Source organism: Rhinopithecus bieti, unplaced genomic scaffold (assembly GCF_001698545.2).
Source record: "Rhinopithecus bieti isolate Rb0 unplaced genomic scaffold, ASM169854v2 scaffold_6776, whole genome shotgun sequence".
Lineage (NCBI taxonomy): Eukaryota > Metazoa > Chordata > Mammalia > Primates > Cercopithecidae > Rhinopithecus > Rhinopithecus bieti.
In genome coordinates, this window is record NW_016805299.1 from 342,493 (window position 1) to 357,211 (window position 14,719).

The 14,719-nt window shown below is 40.3% G+C and overlaps 1 protein-coding gene across 1 annotated transcript in view; it reads left to right on the plus strand.

Annotated features, from left to right (window-relative positions):
• Positions 1-13,334, plus strand: part of CMPK1 (cytidine/uridine monophosphate kinase 1) — a 60,196-nt gene extending 46,862 nt beyond the window's left edge. The window contains exons 4-7 of the mRNA XM_017872055.1: positions 4,796-4,955; positions 10,391-10,543; positions 12,446-12,522; positions 12,731-13,334. Coding sequence (XP_017727544.1) covers positions 4,796-4,955; positions 10,391-10,543; positions 12,446-12,522; positions 12,731-12,869 — 529 coding nt within the window. The 3' untranslated portion in view covers positions 12,870-13,334. The remainder of the gene's footprint in view (positions 1-4,795; positions 4,956-10,390; positions 10,544-12,445; positions 12,523-12,730) is intronic.
• Positions 13,335-14,719: the final 1,385 nt, after the last annotated feature.

The following is a 14,719-nucleotide window of genomic DNA, read 5'->3' on the forward strand; positions in this document are numbered from 1 at the left end:
TTTTTTTTTTTTTTTTTTTTTTTTAGAGAGAGTTTCCTCTTGTTGCCCAGGCTAGAGTCCAGTGGCTCAGTCTCGGCTCACTGCAACCTCTGCATCCCAGTTCAAGCGATTCTCCTGTCTCAGCCTTCAGAGTAGCTGGGATTGCAGGCAAACACCACCACGCCCGGCTAATTTTTTGTATTTTTAGTAGAGACGAGGTTTGACCATGGCCAGGCTGGTCTTGAACTCCGGACCTCAGGTGATTCGCCCGCCTTGGCCTCCCAGAGTGTTGGGATTACAGGCGTGAACCACCGGAACCACTGCACCTGGCCTGGAGATTGAGTTTCACTCTTGTTGCTCAAGCTGGAGTGCAGTGGCGCGATCTCAGCTCACTGCAAGCTCCGCCTCCCGGGTTCAAGCCATTCTCCTGCCTCAGCCTCCTGAGTAGCTGAGATTACAGGCGCGTGCAACCATGCCTGGCTAATTTAAAATATTACTGTTTAATTAGAAAAAGAAACATGCTTCACGCTAATTTGGAGGTTTTCTGCAAAAGCTTTCTACTTAAGAAAATATTTAGCTTCATTGAGAACTTCCATACTTTAATATGTGGATTTGCGACGAAATATGCATGGTCAAATGCAATGCACACATTTACAGATACTGTGAGAGCAAACTAAAAATGAGATTAGGAATCCACTAGCAATTTAAGTCAGATGTTATACTCAGCTTTCTCCCACTAGACATAATTTTTTTCTTAATGATAAGCTTCCTTTGTGATTATAGGAAAAACCCTTTTTTCTAACCTCTATGGGTGGGCCTGGAAGGAATTCTAAAAAGTTGGCCAGTAAATATCTGGGCAGTGTATTCTTATAGTCAAAGGAAAGTAAATTCCCCAGGGATGGCAGGTATTTTTTTTTTTTTCTGGAAAATCCTTATCAGATGTCTTATTTACATTACAGATGTTCCTCAACTTAAAATGTGGTTGTGTAGTAAGTCAAAGTGTGTTTTAAACTTACAATACAGTATTTTCAGTTTACGATGGATTTGGAGGTAACCCCCATCATAAATGAGGAGCATACTGAATGTGTATGCTTTCACACCGTTGTAAAGTCGAAAAATCCTAAATTGAACCATCTTAAGTCAGAGATTGTCTGTAATTGGTAAAAGTACTATTAGAACTGTTTTGAGGTCGGGTGTGGTGCCTCAGGCCTGTAATCCCAGCACTTTGGGAGGCCAAGGCGGGCGGATCATTTGAGGTCAGGAGTTCAAGACCAGCCTGACCAACATGGTGAAACTCTGTCTCTACTAAACATTAAAAAATTTGCTGGGCATGGTGGCAGGTGCAGTGGTGGGCGCCTGTAGTCCTAGCTACTCGGGAGGCTGAGGCAGGAGAATGGCGTGAACCCAGGAGGCAGAGCTTGCAGTGAGCCAAGACTGTGCCACTGCATGCCAGCCTGGGCGACAGTCTCAAACAAACTATACACACACACATATATATACATATGGAGGTTATAGGGAGCTGAGATCGTGCCACTGCACGCCAACCTGGGTGACATAGTGAGACCCTGTCTCCAAACAAAAAAAAAAAAAAGAGAGAAATTGAACAAGATATAGTTTGAGATTTGACCCCATAAAGTTGTCAACATTTGCCTAGTTGTAGTAAAATAGAATGCCATTTTGTACTTGTTGTGAACATGGTGTTTTTTTCTCCCTCCAAATCTTAGTGCATGATCCGTAAAGGTTATTGAATTGTTTTTCAACTTCTTAAAGGAGAAATTTCAGTTAAAATTTTAGGCACTTATTCTAAGTGAATTGAGTGTATATATTTGTCACTAGAAAATTACTATCTTTAGGCCAGGCGTGGTGGCTCGTGCCTGTAATCCCAGCACTTTGGGAGGCCGAGGTGGGCAGATCACCTGAGGTTAGGAGATGGAGACCATCCTGGCCAACATGGTAAGCCTGTCTCTACTGAAAATACAAAAATTAGCCAGGCATGGTGGCGCCTGTAATCCCAGCTACTCAGGAGGCTGAGGTGCGAGAATTGCTTGAACCCGGGAAGCGGAGGTTGCAGTGAGTAGAGATGGTGCTCCAGCCTAGGCGACAGAGCAAGACCCTGTCTGAACAACAACAAAAAAAGTTACTATTTTTAGTTCAATAGTAGCTTATAATTGTAGCTACAGTATTTGTAAGTTGCTGTGGTTTTGAATGTTGCTCTTAAGACTGTTGTTAGTTACCCACGAAGTTTTAATTGCAAGGAAATTTCAGAGAATGTGAAAAAGTTTTGGTTAAGGCTAGAAAATACCTATTCTTGCTTTCCTCAAAATTGGCTTCAGTGATTACTTAGTTACAGCAGAATGTTTTGAAAATATGCTCTTTAAAGTCTAGCTATTATTAAAATACCATAATAACTTATATGTAAGTGATAGTTGCTTTTTTGTTGTTGCTGTAACTGTGGTAAGAGGAAAACATTATTAGCAAAATCCTTAAGAAAATATAGTATAAAAAGCTGGTAAATAGATAATTTACAAAAATGGAATGTGGATGAAAACATGAAACACCTGTGTATAGGTTTGACATCTTTATATTCATTTGAATTCTTTGTTTCCTTGGACTTTGCAAGTAAGGTTGTTTTTTTCTTTTTGATAAACTGTATAATAATAATAATTATTATTATTTGAGATGGAGTCTCACTCTGTCACCCAGGCTGGAGTACAGTGGCGTGATCTTGGCTCACTGTAACTTCTGCTGCCTGGGTTCAAGTGATTCTCCTGCCTCAGCCTCCTGAGTAGCTGGGATTACAGGCATGAGCCACCACGCCTGGCCCCTAATTATTATTTTTTAAATTAAAAAAATTTTTTTGTAGAGGCCATGTGCTGTGGCTCTTGCCTATAATTCCAGCACTTTGGGAGGCAGAGGTTAAGGGATTGCTTGAGACCAGGAGTTTGAGACCATTCTGGGCAACATAGTGAGACTCCATCTCTATAAAAAAATTAAAATAAAAATTAGCCGGGTGTAGTGGCACATTCCTGTAGTCCCAGCTACTCAGGAGGCTGAAGTGGGAGGATCGCTTGAGCCCAGGAGGTTGAGATTGCAGTGAATGGTGATTGTGCTGCTGCACTCCACTCTGAGTGAAAGAGCAAGACCCCATCTCAGTCAATCAATCAGTAATAAAATACAACAAAAAATAAAATTTTTTGTAGAGACGAGGTCTTGCTGTGTTGCCCAGGCTGGTCTTGAACTCCTGGCCTCAAGCAGTCCTTCTGCCTTGGCCTCCCAAAGCACTAGGATTATAGGCATGAGCCACCATGCCAGCTAAGTTATTTTTTAAAAGATTATTTGTATATATCTACAATTTCCAACTAGTTTCTCATTTATTTATTTATTTTTTTGAGACACAGTCTCACTCTGTTGCCTGGGCTGGAGTGCGGTGGTATGATCACGGCTCACTGCAGCCTGAATCTCCCAGGCTCAGGCAATCCTCCTGCCTCAGCCTTTTGAGTAGCTGGAACCATAGGCATGCACTACAACGCCCAGCTAATTTTTAAAAAATTATTCATAGAGATGGAGTCTCCCTGTGTTGCCCAGGCCGGACTTGAACTCCTGGTCTCAAGCAATCCTCCTTCCTTCGCTTCACGTGATCCTCACTCCTTGGCCTCACCAGCTGTTGGGATTACAGGCGTGAGCCATCACCTAAAGTGATACCAGACCCAACATCCATTTTAATGCAATATAAAGCCTGCAAAATTGAACTCTCCCATGTCAGGAAGCAAACTGTGTTCTAATTTCTAAATTACTAACTGGGCTTCTAAATGTATATGTTCATACAGTAGAGCATTACAGAGTGTTCTGTATATTGTTGGTGTTTCACTGAGTGTTTGCCATCGTTTAGTACTGTTTGTCTTTGCATTTATTCAATATTACCACATGCTATAATCTCTAGACCAGAGTAGAGCATTTGTCACGCAAAGAGTTCCAAGTAGGAGTCAAAATAAACTGGGAAATAAAGTTGCCGTAAAATTTTGTGGATAGTAGTTGAAAATGCTTTTCAAAAGGGTCTATAGTAAGTGGGAAAATAGGTCACACCTCAGTTTTTATAAAGTTCTTTCTGCACCCAACTTTCAGAAGTTTGTATATACTCAGTGATTAAAGTAGGCATTTATAAATGGTGTGGGAATAATTTTAAATTGAGTTTAAGGAGTTAAACAATTTTGTACTTATTTCTATTTTCTGTAAATGATGGGAGTTTTTTTTTAAAAAAAACTTTAATAAAATACACTTTTGATCATTTCTTCTTCTTTTTTTTTTTTTTTTTTGAGACGGGGTCTTGCTCTGTCACCCAGGCTGGAGTGCAATGGTGCGATATCGGCTCACTGCAAGCTCCGCCTCCCAGATTCAAGCCATTCTTCTGCCTCAGCCTCCCAAGTAGCTGGGATTACAGGCACCCGCAACCACACCTGGCTAATTTTTTGTATTTTTAATAGAGACAGGGTTTCACCATGTTGTTCAGGCTGGTCTCGAACTCCTGACCTCATGATCCACCCACCTCGTCCTCCCAAAATGTTGGAATTACAGGCATGAGCCCCTGTGCCCAGCCAGGATATATTTACATGAACATTATAGCTATGAAGAATAAAGATACCCATTAAGAAACTGGATTATGTGAAATATCTTAAATTTTCTTTATTATTTAATATACAAGCAAAACTTCTTTATTGTAGAAAATTAGAATATTTCTATATTAATTAAAATTAATACAAAAGGAAAAAAAGTATAGTCCCACCACTGGGTTGAATGAATTCTGATATTTTTCCTATGTGTGCTTCTTCCAGAAATATGGCTACACACACCTTTCTGCAGGAGAGCTGCTTCGTGATGAAAGGAAGAACCCAGATTCACAGTATGGTGAACTTATTGAAAAGTACATTAAAGAAGGAAAGATTGTACCAGTTGAGATAACCATCAGTTTATTAAAGAGGGTAAGGAGTGTGAATGAATGCCAACCAGTTCAAACCAGCGAAGAAACAAGAAATTAAATTTACCTTTTGGCCAGGCAGTTGCTCATACTTGTAATCCCAGCACTTTGGGAAGCCAAGGCAAGAGGATGACTGGAGACTGGGAATTCAAGACCAGCCTGAACAACCTAGTGAAACCCCATCTCTACAAAAAATTCTTTTAAAAAGCCAGGCATGGTGGCATATGCCTGTAGTCCCAGCTGCTTGTGAGACTGAGGCAGAAGGATTGCTTGACCCCAGAAGTTCAAGTCCAGTCTGGGAAACATAGTGAGACCTCCTCTCAAAATAAATAAACAAACAACATTAATAATAAAAATAAATCCACCTTTCATATGTGTAATGAAAAATATCAAAAGTTTTGTTTTGTTTTGTTTTGAGACAGTGTCTTTGTCACCCAGGCTAGTGTGCAGTGTCCTGATCACAGCTCACTGCAGCCTCAACCCTCCAGGCTTAAGCCATCTTCCCACCTCAGCCACCTGAACAGCTGGGACTACAGGTGCATGCCACCACACCCAACTAATTTTTTTCTATGTTTTGTGGAGACAGGGTCTCACTATGTTGCCTAGGCTAGGCTGGAACTCCTGGGCTCAAGTGATCCTCTCACCTCGACCTCCCAAAGTGCTGAGATTACAGGAGAGAGCCACCACATGTGGCTCAGAGTATTGAATTTCTTGCTTGTGGAAGGTGGTTATGCTTGAGAATGGCAGAACTAGAAACTTTGCTTTCACCTGGGAAGAAATCGGACCGTGGCAAGGATTCTCTACTTTGATTTAGGATCACCTGTAGCTCAACTTAACATCCATTTATGTGCACTTGGTCCTTTCTTCCCAACATTCAGACAGTTACTCTCTTCCATTTCTGTTTCTTCTTTTATCCTCCCTCCCCTGTTCCCTTTTCTTTTTTGCTTTCTTTTGTTCTTTTTTGTTTCTTTGTTTTGAGTTAGAGTCTCACTCTGTCGCCAGGCTAGAGTACAGTGGCGCAATCTCGGCTCACTGCAACCTCTGCCTCCCGGGTTCAAGAGATTCTCCTGTCTCAGCCTCCAGAGTAGCTGGGACTACAGGTGTACACTACCACGCCCAGCTAATTTTTGTATTTTTAGTAGAGACGGGGTTTCACCATTTTGGCCAGGATGGTCTCGATCTCTTGACTTGGTGATCTGCCTGCCTCAGCCTCCCAGAGTGCTGGGATTACAGGCGTGAGCCACCGTGCCTGGCCCCTAAACCTCTTTCTTTCTTCTTTCTCGTGTTTTTGTTTTTTGGAGATGGAGTTTCGCTTTGTCGCCTAAGCTGGAGTGCAGTGGCGCAAACTCAACTCACTGCAAGCTCCGTCTCCCGGGTTCACGCCATTCTCCTGCCTCAGCCTTCCGAGTAGCTGGGACTATAGGCGCCCGCCACCACGCCTGGCGAATATTTTAAAAAAATTTTTTAGTAGAGACGGAGTTTCACCATGTTAGCCAGGATGGTCTTGCTCTCCTGACTTCATAATCCGCCCTCCTCGGCCTCCCAAAGTGCTGGGATTACAGCGTGAGCCACCGCGCACGGCCCTTTCTCTTTTTTAACCCACGTCCTTCTCATCATTGATGTTTGCTCAGCCATGGTGTCTACTTTTCTGGTGCATTACCAGCTTCAATGTGAAATGCTAAGACTTAATAGCTTTCAAAACTAAAATATGTCACATCTGAGGCTGGGTGCAGTGGCTGATGCCTGTAATCCTAGCACTTTGGGAGGCCGAGGCAGGGGGATCACTTGAGGTCAGGAGTTCGAGACCAGTCTCGCCAACATGGTGAAACCCCGTCTCTACCAAAAAATATAAAAAATTAGCCAAGTGTGGTGGCACACACCTGTAATCCTAGTTACTTGGGAGGCTGAGGCAGAAGAATCGCATGAACCTGGGAGGCAGAGATTTTGGTGAGCTGAGATCATGCTACTGCACTCCAAGCTGGGTGACAGAGTGAAACTCCGTCTCTTTAAAAAAAAAAAAAAAGTCCAGGCATGGTGGCTCACACCTGTAATCCCAGCACTTTAGGAGGCCAAGGTGGGTGAATCACGAGGTCAGAAGTTCAAGACCAACCTGGCCAACATGGTGAAACCCCATCTCTACTAAAAATACAAAAAAAAAAAAATTTAGCCAGGAGTGGTGGCAGGCATCTGTAATCCCAGCTACTCGGGAGGCTGAGGCAGGAGAATCACTTGAACTCAGGAGTGGAGGTTGCAGTGAGCCGGGATCAAGCCACTGTACTCCAGCCTGGGCAACAGGGTGAGATTCCGTCTCGAATGAATGAATGAATGAATGAATGAATGAATGAATGAATGTATGTATGTATGTCACATCTGAAAAACAGACACCTTGTATTTACTAGGTAACTTTTCATTCTAGATTCCTAAAACTATAATCATTAACAGGTATTTTCACATATAAGAACAGTGAGGGAGAAAAAGAAGTGCAATATTGGGAACAATAAGAAATAGCTGAAGCCTGAAGGAAAAGAACTATATAAGCATCTGGTTGGAACTAAAGACATTGGGGATGAAAAGTGGCTCATAAACACTTTCTTAGTCTTGTCTCAGAGGTTGAAGTAACCTGCTTCCATTCTAAAATAAACAAATCCTCTCTACCCATTCCCTCCTCTAATGTCCTTTCTCTGCTCTATAAAGCAGAGAAAGCATTATGAAAGAGCAGACTATATGGTTTTACTTTTCACTCTCTACTTTTAACCCTTTGCAGTCAGATTCTGTTTCCATCTCCATTGCAGCTGCTCTTGCATGTTACCAATGATCTCTATCAAATAATACTTTTAGTCATTATTTTTCTTGTAGTAGTTAACTCTGATCAGTGTGTTTGAAAATCATTCCTCTTTTGTTCTTTATGACAGCATCTCTTTTTCTTCTCCCTACTGAGTGACTGCTATTTCTCAGTCCTCTTTAATAGTTATTCTTTTGCAAGTTTCCAAAACCATGATGCTTCTCAGGGTTTTATACTTGGTCTTCTTCAGCTCTCATTTTATATGTTTCTTTCTGGATGGTTTTAGCCATACCCAAAGCTTTCACTATGCTAATGTTGCTAAAGTCTATAGCTCTAAAACAAAATGTTTGTTTTGAATTCCAGACATATATTTTTAATTACCTAACTACTAGGCCTTTATCTGAATGTCTCACAAGTGCCTCAAAATCAGCATGTCAGAGGCTGAGTGTATTCTCTAAAATGTGATCTTCCTTTGCTTCTTGTCTTGCTTAATGGTTCTACCATCTACCTAGCTACTCAAGGCAGAAATCTGGGAATCAATCTATATCTCCTGCCTCTTCCTCACTTTCCCAAATCCATTCAGTGAGCATATCTTTCCAATTATCTTTCTTTTAATCCTCTTCTGTTAGTCTCTTCTCTGTCATTACTGTCACCTTAGTTCACATCTTTTTTTCTTTTGTTTTTTTTTTTTTTTTTTGAGGCAGAGTCTCGCTCTGTCACCCAGGCTGGAGTGCAGTGGCACAATCTCGGCTCACTGCAACCTGCACCTTCTGGGTTCGAGTAATTCTCTGCCTCAGCCTCCTGAGTAGCTGGGATTACAGGTACCAGCCACCATGCCCAGCTAATTTTTATATTTTTAGTAGAGATGGGGTTTCACCGTCTTGGCCAGGCTGGTCTTGGACTTCTGACCTCATGATCCACCCGCCTTGGCCTCTCAAAGTACTGGGATTATAGGCATGAGCCACCACACCCGGCCACATCCTCTTTTTTTCTTATCTGGACTATCAGTAGAGACTCCTAATTAGTCTTTTTGCTTTTAATCCATCTTTGTCCCCTTCTGATTCATCCTCTTCAGTGCAGTCAGAGTGATTTTTTTTCTAAAAGGCAATATGAGCCTATTATTTTACTGCTTAAAATTCTTAAATGTTCCTATATTGCTTCCAGAATAAAACTCAAACTCCTTAGTGTCCCATACAAAGTTCTTCATTAGTCTTACTCCTTGCTTACTTTCCAGTCATATATCCCACCACTCTCCACACATATCCTAAGAGTCAGTTGTGCCGGCTAATAGATTCATTTAAGCAGTTTTGCTTTCTCATTTATATTTCCAGTTTCCACTATCTGGAGGACACTGATCCCTGTCTGCCTACACGTGCCATTTCATTATTCAGGATTCAGTTCCATTGCCACTTCTTTGGAAAAGCTTTCTTTGGCAGTTTCCTTGCAGTTTGTGCTGACTTCTTTGTTTTACTATAGCATCCTTTGCATACTTGATTATAGAACTTAGCACATGTATGTATACATATTTGTCATGCACTCAACTGTGACTCCCCCCAGGGACAAGAGTCATGACCTTGCTCTTCATGTTCCTTGATCGTAGACCTCCAATGAGTGTATGCTGAATGAGTATGATATGGATGTGCGTTTTTCAGATATCTTCCGCTACCATAGTTGTGGTAGAAAGGCTATAGCAGAGGCTCAAAAGCATTCTGCTGAAGTTTTGCAAATATCAAAGAAGCTAGATTATAGGTTAAAACCAATTCTCAGATAAAGGGATCATGGGTCCTGACAGCCATTGTTCTTGAGGAACCAGGGAAGTTTGAACATGGACAGTACTGAATGTCAGTTCGCTTTGGAATAGAGGCTCCTCTAAGGTTTATTACAGTCATGTATTTGCGCTTATCCTGTGGTGATTGAAGTGGCAAGGATTTGGAGATTAGAGATTTCTGTCTCCTATTTACATATTCCCACATTCTACCTAAATTCACGCTTTGGAAGAGGATGGTGAAATGGGTTGTTCTTCCTATCTTTCTGAATGTGTTCTTTTGTTCCCTTTGTTTTGGGGCAGACAGTGACATTTGGGTTTAATTAGCTTCCATTAAAAAGTATTTTATCCTACATTAATAATTAATGCTAATGGTCTTTTATATTTGTCCAAAGCTTTGTGTTGTTGGACTTGAATTACATGAATAGCAGAGTTGAGCACCTGTAGAAGTAATATACTTTCCACTACAGCAAAACGACTTGGGAAGAGCAAAGGGAACACAAGACAGGGTCTCCAGTTGCTGGAGCAAAGATAATGGTTAATGGTTATTTTCCTCTTATTGCTGCTTTTATTGTTTATTTATAACTTTGTGAATGTGTATGTGAAAGTAACATATACTTAACTGTAGAAAATTTGGAAACCACAGAAAAAAATTTTGTGTAAAAATGAGATGGTTGTGAGAGGAGCACATACCCATAACCACACCAGCTCGAGGCAACCATGTTAATACATTGATAGATTTCCTTCTAGTCTTTTTTTGCTATGTACCCTCCACCCTTTACTTAGGGTTTAAATAATAATAATAAAACAAACACCCATGTATACACTGCCATGCTTGAGAAATTTCATTTTGTTAATGTAGTATTGAACCTACATCTTCTTTTTCCTTTAGGAAATGGATCAGACAATGGCTGCCAGTGCTCAGAAGAATAAATTCTTGATTGATGGGTTTCCAAGAAATCAAGACAACCTTCAAGGTTGGAACAAGACCATGGATGGGAAGGCAGATGTATCTTTCGTTCTGTTTTTTGACTGTAATAATGAGGTAATGAAAATCTTCATCTGCCCACATAGGCTTTAAGCAACTGTTAGTCAACTATTGGAAAAAAACAAAGGATTTTTTAACTTACATTTTATATTGGCAGCAGTGTTTTTTGAATTGGTGGATTGGATGGACAGAACAGCACTGTCTTGCTGTTGGAGTATTAAAAACTATTTGGCATTAGCAGCCTTGGGGAGCTAAATTTTCCTTTATTTTCAAAATAAAAAGAATCAGTTTTGATTTTTAAAAAATAAGAATTGACATACATAATAATATTAGGTAAGAAGCTGAACTACTTTCTTAGGTAGACATTATTATCAAAGAGTATCTTGCCTTAGGGTGTTGTTTACTGGAAGAGAAACACGTTTCTGAGAAGTTGGGAAAACTTTCTGTTTTAAAGAAACATACGGGGCCAGGTATGGTGGCTCACGCCTGTAATCCTAGCACTTTGGGAGGCCAAGGCAGGCAATCACCTTAGGTCAGGAGTTCAAGACCAGCCTGGCCAACATAGTGGAACCCCGTCTCTACTAAAAATACAAAAATTAGCCTGGCGTGGTGGCACACGCCTATAATCCCAGCTACTTGGGAGGCTGAGGCAGGAGAATTGCTTGAACTTGGGAGGCGGAGGTTGCAGTGAGCCAAGATTGCGCCACTGCACTCCAGCCTGGGCGACAGAGCAAGACTGTCTCAAAAAAAGAAAAAAAAAAGAAACGTACAGGATAGCCTGATTTGTCTTAAGAGTGAAATGATCTTGAAAAAAGCAAAAAAAATGTACTTTTCTTTCTGGTAGTTCTAATAACGAAGTCAGACATACTTTTGAATAACTAAATACATTTCTCAGAATCATTTAATTAAGAAGCCTGAAGTAGTTAGTACCTTGAAGGAAGTTGACTGTTCTTAGGTTGAACTGTAAATGTGCCTCTGGTGGAGAGACTTGCTGCGGCCTTTGTGTCCTTCCCTTCCCTTCACTTCCCTTCCCTCTCTCCTTCCCTCTCTCCTTCCCTCTCTCCTTGCCTCTCTCCTTCCCTCTCTCCTTCCCTCTCTCCTTCCCTCTCTCCTTCCCATTTTATTTGAGATGGAGTCTTACTTTCTTGCCCAGGCTGGAGTGCAGTGGCACGATCTCGGCTCACTGCAACCTCCCAGGTTCAAGCAGTTCTCCTGCCTCAGCCTCCCAAGTAGCTGGAATTACAGGCGTGCGCACCACGCCTAGTTAATTTTTGTATTTTTAGTAGAGACGGTGTTTTGCAATGTTGGCCAGGCTTGTCTCAAACTCCTGACCTCAGGTGATCCACCTGCCTTAGCCTCCCAGAGTGCAGAGCCTCCCAGGGATTGCAGGCATGAGCCACCGTGCCTGGCCTTTTGCATTGTTTTAAAATGCAACTCCTTCCAACCCCCAAAAATATGTTTTCATTTACCCTTCAAAGTTAACTTTAGAATGTTACCACAGCTTTATAACTAAGGAATGTTTATTCACAATTAACAAGGGATGCTTTATTCAAATGCAAATATGTTGACTCAAATATTTGCAAATTTATGGAATTATCAAAAAGCAGGCAAAAATGAAACAAAATTTGAGGCATGTAATTCATACCTAATAAGTTAATAATATATCTGAGATGGGACCATACACATACAGATCTTTTATTGCAGTTTGAAAAGAAATACACAGGAAAACTGAGTCATGAATGAATTCTTATTATGCTCTGTACTTATTTAACCTAGTTTATATAAATTGAACTACATGTTTAATTTTAAAAGGACTTTGCATGTTGATTAATGAATTAGACACACTGGGTTTATTGCAGGGGTTTTTTTGGTCATCTCTTTAAACTCTTGTATTCTTTTCAGGTTAAAAGAATGGCAAATTCGTATCTTTATGTTTTGATAACTTTATATCTCTTTTAGATCTGCATTGAACGATGTCTTGAGAGGGGAAAGAGTAGTGGTAGGAGTGATGACAACAGAGAGAGCTTGGAAAAGAGGTACTTTGCACTTTTTACATACAACCACTTCAATCCCAGACCTGCCCTATTTGGTATAGGAAAAAAAGAGTCACATTTAAACAAGTAAAATGGCTTGTTTAAGATGTTAAGTCAATCGGTCGGGGCAGATCCAGTGTTCTGTGAGCTCGTCTGTAACATATAGAAGAAAGGATAGATACTTAGAACCTTGCAATATTTACTTTTGCAGAATTCAGACATACCTTCAGTCAACAAAGCCAATTATTGACTTATATGAAGAAATGGGGAAAGTCAAGAAAATAGATGCTTCTAAATCTGTTGATGAAGTAAGTGTTCCTAGCCTGTCTTTAAAAAAAAATGTCAAATAAAACGTGATTATTTGTTTTGGGGTAGGCAGGAGAAAAAGAAATACTATCACAGATTAGTTTTTCAAGACACTGGAGGCCGGGCATGGTGGCTCATGCCTGTAATCCCAGCATAGGAGTTCGAGACCAGCCTGGGCAACATACTGGGACTCTGTCTCTTAAAAAAAAAAAAAAATGAAAAGAAGACATTGGGGACTAAATGAAAAATTAGGGTTTTTTTTCCCTATCTGAGTAAAACCTAAAATGAGGTGTATAACTTCACACTTGTTCTTCATAAGAAATGGGTGGTTTATGAATTCTGAACTTGCTCCCAAGCACTAGAAAACTGGTATTTTAAGAAATGTGAGTTGGATCACATGAATGGCAAGTCATCTAGCTCTAGAGCTCCAGGCTTCTTATTTCTGCCACAGAACAAATAGCACCACAGGTGGAAGGTTTCCATGACTTACTACTTCTCTCTTTTTTCATAAATAGTGATCTCTGAATTGTGGTTTGCAAGCCCAACAAAATTTCTAGTGTCTCTTAATGAACCTAACCTCCCTTTCCCCGATTCCCTGAATCTTCATCCTCTTATAGTCATAAGATAAAAAAGAGTGGCCCGGGGAAGAAGATTCAGGGAATCTTTTTTTAATCCATTCACACTTTGTATAGAGGTGATGTAATACATGAGAAAACTGTGTTTCAGAATCAGAACTAAGAAGATAAGCCACTTCAGTGTGTATTTTATCAAATTATTGGTAGCCTATCAAGAATATTTTGTCCTAAAAGCACTAATTGAATGTAATATAGTCATAATTTTATATGTATTATTTATATAATATTACTGTCTAAAGTAAAATAGATTATGTGATTTTAAAAAATGATTCATTTTGAAAATTAATGTAAATTTGATTTTTTTTTATGTGATCTTGTTTGGAGATGGAGTCTTTATTTTTTATTTTATTTTATTTATATATATTTTTTGAGACAGTGTCTTGCTCTGTTGCCCAGGCTGGAGTGCAGTGGTATGATCTCAGCTCACTGCAACCTCTGTCTCCTGGATTCAAGTAATTCTCCTGCCTCAGCCCCCTGGGTAGCTGGGATTACAGGCGCCTGCCACCACACCCGGCTGATTTTTGTATTTTTAGTAGAGACGGGGTTTCACCATGTTGGCCAGGCTGGTCTTGAACTCCTGACCTCGAGTGATCTGCCCGCCTCGACCTCCCAAAGTGCTGGGATTACAGATGTGAGCCACCATGCCCAGCCAAATTTGATTGTTTTTAATAAGAACTTAACTGTATGGTATTTTAACCATGCCTGCTTTTAAAACTTGTTATCATCTTTTTCCTTACCAGGGTTTTTGATGAGTTGTGCAGGATTTTTGACAAGGGAAGGCGGTAATTTCACCCTGAAAGCATCCTTGAAATCATTGCTGAATATTGCTTTGATAGCTTGCTATCATTGACCCCTTTTTAGGCAATTTTTAAATTCCTTTCATAACTACATTCTCAATTAGTGAGCTGGAAAGTACATGTAAACACAAGTTAAATTTTTTAATGTTCTTTTTTTCTGGTCACAGGGAGGCAGACAGGTGGAATTCAGGTTTAACTTCCATCTTAGATTATGGTGCATCACTAAACAAAGAAGGGTATCAGCTATGTTTTTAATCAAAAGAATATCCCTTTTATAGTTTGTGCCTTCTGGAGCAAAACTTTTTAGTACGCTAATATTCCCTTTTAGTAATCACAACATGTTAGGATTTTAGATACCCACTTCCTCTTTTTCTTGCAAGTTTTAAAATTCCCAACCTTAAGTGAATTTGGTGGACCAATTTAAAGGAACTTTTTGTGTAGTCCAGTTCATGCCCACAATGT